This window comes from Haliaeetus leucocephalus, unplaced genomic scaffold (assembly GCF_000737465.1).
Source record: "Haliaeetus leucocephalus isolate CR32 unplaced genomic scaffold, Haliaeetus_leucocephalus-4.0 Scaffold173, whole genome shotgun sequence".
Classification (NCBI taxonomy): domain Eukaryota; kingdom Metazoa; phylum Chordata; class Aves; order Accipitriformes; family Accipitridae; genus Haliaeetus; species Haliaeetus leucocephalus.
Window position 1 is genome coordinate 13,766,008 of NW_010972609.1, and position 6,490 is coordinate 13,772,497.

General features: G+C 46.2%; 1 protein-coding gene across 1 annotated transcript; it reads left to right on the forward strand.

The window, feature by feature from the left end:
• The first annotated feature begins 270 nt into the window (after positions 1–270).
• Positions 271–3,722, forward strand: MYOD1 (myogenic differentiation 1). The gene is made up of 3 exons (XM_010563842.1): positions 271–832; positions 2,338–2,416; positions 3,041–3,722. The coding sequence occupies exons 1-3, from the start codon at positions 272–274 to the stop codon at positions 3,295–3,297; spliced, it is 897 nt and encodes a 298-aa protein (XP_010562144.1). The 5' UTR covers position 271; the 3' UTR covers positions 3,298–3,722.
• The last annotated feature ends 2,768 nt before the right edge of the window (positions 3,723–6,490 follow it).

Here is a 6,490-nt window from a genome sequence, read left to right on the forward strand (position 1 = left end):
CCCGTCCCGTCCCGACCCGACCCGCCGCGCCGGGGGGGCTCCGGCATAAATACGGCCTCGAGTGGCGCTCCCGGACCGGCGCGGCTGGGGAGGGGGTCGGCGGCAGCAGCAGCCAGCGCTGGTGGCCTCGCCTGGGAGCGGGTGTGAGGGCCTCCGCTCCGCGCAGCCGCCCGGACGGTGGCTGCCGCTGAACAGCCCGATCGAAGCCCCCTCTCTTCTGATCCCCTCCCTCGCCCCCTCTGGCCCAGCCGCCGTCTCCTCCGCCGCCCCCATGGACTTACTGGGCCCCATGGAGATGACAGAGGGCTCCCTCTGCTCCTTCGCGGCCGCCGATGACTTCTACGACGACCCGTGCTTCAACACGTCGGACATGCACTTCTTCGAGGACCTGGACCCCCGGCTGGTGCACGTGGGGGGCCTGCTGAAGCCCGAGGAGCACCCGCACCACCACGGGCACCACCACGGGCACCCGCACGAGGAGGAGCACGTCCGAGCGCCGAGCGGGCACCACCAGGCTGGCCGCTGCCTGCTGTGGGCCTGCAAGGCTTGCAAGAGGAAGACCACCAACGCCGACCGCCGTAAGGCTGCCACCATGAGGGAGCGGCGGCGGCTCAGCAAGGTCAACGAAGCCTTTGAGACCCTCAAGCGCTGCACCTCCACCAACCCCAACCAGCGCCTGCCCAAGGTGGAGATCCTGCGCAACGCCATCCGCTACATCGAGAGCCTGCAGGCGCTGCTGCGGGAGCAGGAGGACGCTTACTACCCGGTGCTGGAGCACTACAGCGGGGAATCAGATGCCTCTAGCCCTCGCTCCAACTGCTCCGATGGCATGGTGAGTGCCCCAGGGAGGACACCCTGCCACCGAGGTGCCCCAGACGCTGTTGGTCCAAACCTGCGCAGGGCGAGTCACCTCCTGCCTTTCCTATAGCAGCTGCCTTCCGTACCTCCCCAGGCAGAAGACAAAGTCCCTTCTCGTGCCTTGAGCTCCAGCAGCAAAGGGAGGTGGGGTCCCCACATGCCAGGATCTCTGGGAAAGAAGAAAAATCTTTTCCACACTTCTTTTTTCCCTGGGATGTGAAGTCAGGCAGGTCCCCCTGTATCCTGGGGGAGCCAGGGGAGAGCTGCTGGGGGAGCACTTTGGGAAGCTGCCTGTGATGGGTACCTGGGGGCATGGTGAGGTCTGAGCCCTGCCTGTGCTCCTGTAGTTCCTGGGGCATCTCTGTTTCCATCTCCTGCTGTATCATTTCCTTCGAATCCTCTAGGGACAGCAGAGAGGAAGGTCCCCCTTGGTCATGGTAGTTGCAGGGGAACTGCTAAGAGTCTGGGTTTTGTTTTCTGCCGTTCGTCATGATAACAGGAGAAGGGTCTAAGCAAAAGGAGTTGTTTTTCTTGAGCCTTAAGAAAAAGGTTCTCTATTTCTCCTCACACTTCATCCCCTCCCTAGGCAATTACCAGCAATAGGAAGGAGACCCCAGGCTTTCAGTCTTGTTTTTATGTTATGGGGAGTGGAGAAGAAGGGTGGGTGCCAGAGAGGGCGTCTCACCGCTGCATCTTTTCACTGGGGCTATAGGCTCGGACTCTGGTCTGGCTCTGGGGTGGTGGGATGTGGTGACTCGAGCGCAGGACAGCTGTCTGGGATGGGATATTGGCAGCACTTTAAGACCTGAGATTTTTTTCTGTGCTGTGGTGGGGATAATCATTACTGAGTTGAACATCTGCGATTATGAGATAGTTGGCAGATTGGAGAGCAGATTTACACAAATGATCCCTCCTCAAAATACAGCCTTTTTCTTCTGTCAGAAAGCGTAATTTCATTGTGGATTAAAGTATTGGAAACAAAGATATTGGTCAATGTTTGGGGGATTTTTCTCTACAAAATGGAAATGGGAAGAGAAACTAAAGGAAATAACAAGGGACAAAGGTAGACTAGAGGCTTTTTAAGAGGAACTCATGTTTGGAAAAACCTTCAAAAATTAAACCAAAAAGAGACTCATTACCCTTTCGGTCTCCTTGTTGTAAATTGAAGATATGTGTAGGACAGTATCTGATCAGAATGCTGGAAAACCTCATCTCATTTGTAAGCTACAGCATTCAATACAACAACAATGGTAATTTTCCCTTGGAACAGCTGTGCCATATAAAATATTCTGAGGTGAATCCCCTCCTAGCCAAGTTAAGTTCTGCCTCATTCAAAGAAACTACAATTTGATGGCATTTCAGCCAGGACTGGAATGATGGCACAGTCTAGGGACTGAAATAAGAAATTGGATGGTTACTGGGATTTCAGTAAATGCTGTCCCCAACCAGTGACCTCACTCAGATTGCTCTCCTTTCCAGATGGAGTACAGCGGGCCTCCTTGCAGCTCTCGCAGAAGAAACAGCTATGACAGCAGCTACTACACAGAATCACCAAATGGTGAGTATGTGCCGTAACAGCCATGTGAAACATGGAGACTGAGGCAGTCAATGCAGCAAACTTCCCCGTGCCGTCTCTGTCCCCAGTTGTTCGGCTGAGCCCAGCTGGGCTGAAAGAGGAACCTGCCTTTTCAGCCAGCGAGCTGTTGATGCTAGTAGAAGCATTGGATTTCCTCTAGATGTATTTGCAAATAGGGGGATATGTTAGAGCTGCATTTCCTATTTTGCAAATATAACATCTGGATAAAAAATGTATTCCTCTCTTCAAGTAATTTTCAGTGTTTAACCATGTTTTGCATGAAGACTTCTATCTATCATTGATCCAAACTGGAGAAATTGTCAATTGATTTCAAATCTTCCCTTCCCTTTCTATGGACTGAAGTGAAGCCCTGGATCCACCCTGTCCCAAAAGTAGCATACTTTGGTCGCGTGTCTCTTCCATTTTGCAAATTACAATCTGTTTCCTGATAATTGGCATCCTTCACCAATATTCATTTCCTCTGAATCTTTACATGCTCACAGATGCATACTGTCAGGCACTCACTGGTGTTTTATGAAAGAACGACATCCTACTGACGTTAAATACCCGTTGGATAAACTGAGCACCTTTTTGTCTGTTTTTTAGATCCAAAGCATGGGAAGAGTTCTGTTGTTTCCAGCCTTGATTGCCTCTCAAGCATTGTAGAGAGGATTTCCACAGATAACTCCACATGTTCTATACTGCCTCCAGTGGAAACTGTTGCTGAAGGGAGTCCCTGTTCCCCCCCAGAAGGAGCGAGTCTGAATGACAGCGGAGCCCAAATTCCTTCCCCCACCAACTGCACCCCACTTCCGCAGGATAACAGCAGCAGCGGCAGCAACCCTATCTACCAAGTGCTATAAAGGCAGGTCCAGCTGGACTGCACTGAAAACAAATTGCTCTGTTCAGCCATGCTCCAAGACCTGCCTTCTAAGACTAAAAAGACTTCTCAAGACTTGTTCCAGTTTTAAAATATCACTGAAAATTCCTTCAAATATATAACTTTTCAAACCTGTATTACTTCAAGATACACCTAGTTATTTATTGGTTGTTACGCTAAAGTTATTTAATATGTCTAGAGATAAAATTGTATACCATGAAATGGCCAATGTTAAATCTCAGCTTTGGGGAATAGGAACCTGGCTCCTGAATGCAGAGGAGAATAGAAACCTACAACAGTGGTGTGGCATGACAGATCCTTCCTATTACTCCCGTTCTGGCCAAAATAAGGTTGTGGACCATTTTTTATAAAACTTTTTGTATAACTGTAAATAAGAGTTGCTTTGCAAAAAAAGGAAAAAAAAGACGAAAAGAAAGAAAAAAAAGAAACATAAGCAAAAATTAAACACAAAACAAAAAGGGGAAAAAAATTAAAAAATATTTAATATTGCTTGGTTTGTTGTGTCAAACTTTTAACTTTATATATTTATACGATGTGGTTGCCAAGAATGTTTTCAACAGTATTCTAAATAAAGACCCTTATTTATAAAATCTGTGGTGTTATCTTGACTTTCATTAGGGCTTCTAGAATTACTAGTGCATTTAGGAGTGGTATTGAGATTGCTGCCTTGGCAGGAAGAAGATGCAGGCTCTGATTCAGCAAAGAAGTCAAGAACATGCTTCAGTTGCACTACTTTCAACTACTTTGCATAAATATATTGCTGAAAAGGGTTCTACTTACTTCATATTGTATCTTGGTGATTTCTAAACCAAGTCTTGTCCATCAGAGGTCATTATTAAAGAGATCTGTAAGGTAAATAAGCATGTTTCTCTTCCTCCCCCCAAAGTTTACGATTACATTATACGACTTGATCTTACAAAGATGTGTTAGAACTAGGATTCACAATAAATTAGACTCTCCAAATTCCAGTGCAGCTATCATAACCTAAAGTTACACAACAGTATCTCACAAGATCAGGTACTACATTCTTGGACAAATGTTCAGATTTTTCACTCAAGGTCTAATTTTCAAGTGTTTGTACCACATTCATATATTCTTAGGTGCTAGAAAATAATTGCAAAGGATTTTTTGTCATAAAGTTCAGGTATAGATCACGGTTTTCCTCAAATTTAGGTTGGAATTTAGGCCAAAGATAGGCAGTTTTAATTTGGATTTGAACTTTACGCCATCTCTGGCAGCACTACTCCAGGGATTTACTTCTTGTTTAGAGCCTCTCTAAAAATAACCAGTGGGCTATGTTTCATTCAGTATATATGTGTAACCTTGCAAGCTTGCCATGAAACTGAAAAATGTTAAGCCCTGAGCAGGTTGTCATTGGTAAGTAACCATGAGGGCATTTCTGTACATTTGGACAAGAATAACCAGCAGCTACAGCCAATGTGAAACAACCCATTTCTTGTCATATGACTGTGATTTATGGATTTTGTTTAAACATCACAGTAAAAAAAAAAGAAACAAACCCCACCCCAAAAACCAACCCAGATATCGTCATCAGCTCTAAATACTTTGATGACAGATTATTTGTTGTTTTCTCTCTTAGGTGACTATTAAAGAGGGAATTTGTGCAGCTCTTACCTCTTAAACAGGAAAAAGAAAGGGGGAACAGCTAAGTCCATGGGAATGTCTCCCAGACCTTTAGTTGTAAGGGCCTTGAATATCAGTGCTCCATGGAGAGAAGAGGAGTGAGCAGCCTTGTGTCCAGCAGAGCAACGCACTTGCTCCTCTTTCCTCCTGGGGCAGAGGCGTGCTCTGAACTTGCCGTCTTATCCGAAGCCAGAGGGGCAGGGAAGGTAGCAGCCCCAGGGATTGCTTCCTCATCCGTGCGCGTGTGACCGTGGTTGATAAATTGTCGTTGAGGTACAGGACCACTCTGCGGAGCTGGCCAGTCTCCCACGGATTGGAGGGGACTCTGAGGCAGGACTGGCCCCTCAATATCTTCATCAAAGTCCAACTTTGTAACAGTCCAGCCCATAAAGGTTGAGCTCACCCCTTTCATTTTTTCCATTAAAAATAAAAATTAAACGCACTTGTAAATGTGCTAATTCATACTAGCATGAATAGGGAGGATCTCTACTGAGGTCAGACAAATGCCACAGGTTAGTTTGAAGTCAATATCGCTAACTTACAAAAACTAAAGAGACACAGTTAGAGCCTCACAAATCAATACCTCGCACATCAACAATAAAATTTTCATTGCCTCCAGCGAACATTCCGTCAGGCCCACAATGCAAAAGATCAAAAGATGCTTTTGTGAAATACTGTAGACTTTGCCATCCCCATACTCTGAGACTGGTGAAAGTATCAGTTTTACTGTGGCGTAATGGCAACCAAGAAATATTCGGCCAGCTGAGGAACTACAGAGACTCTATACATGTCGGCAACACAAAGTTCATGCCTGCCTCACTCCAGCACCCCACCTCTGCGGAACACAATAGTGTGTACCTGGCTGTAAAGCTGGCACGGCAGGGTGGACATGGGGCGCCTGCCTGTGCTCAACAATGTACATGCAGTTCCATGTGAAGTCATGTATATTGCATTTCACTGATTTATTTTAGCAACCCAAGTTTCCACATACTGGTGTTAATGTTACAACAGAGAACAAGCATTTAGCACATCCCAAAATAGATGGATGGGTGAAGAAGAAAAAAATATTCACAGATTTCCTATGCAGAGTCCATCTTTTTCCCACTGAAGTCAGTGAGAAAAGTCCACTGGAGTAAGGCCAAAGGGCATCAATGCTGATAAATACACGTTTAGGTTACAGCTATATTTATTTTTGAACTTAAATAAGGAAAATGTGTTCCCTGTGCAATTTCTTCCTGTCTATTTCTAAGGTAATATACTTAAAACAAATACCTGAAGTTACTCTGCTCCCCTGTGCATCAAGAGGACAGCATGTTACTGATGGAAGTACATCCCAGTCTATGGGCAAATATTTCCAAGCTGGAAATGCTTGGATTCAGAGCTTTAGTTTAGTTCCGACAGTGGCAGGGAACATAAGCAGAGCTGAGGAACAGATACAAGAGTGATCCAACACTGACAAACTTCGGTTCTTAAACTGGGCTCCTGAAGGTGTATTTAGGCATTTAGGGCTG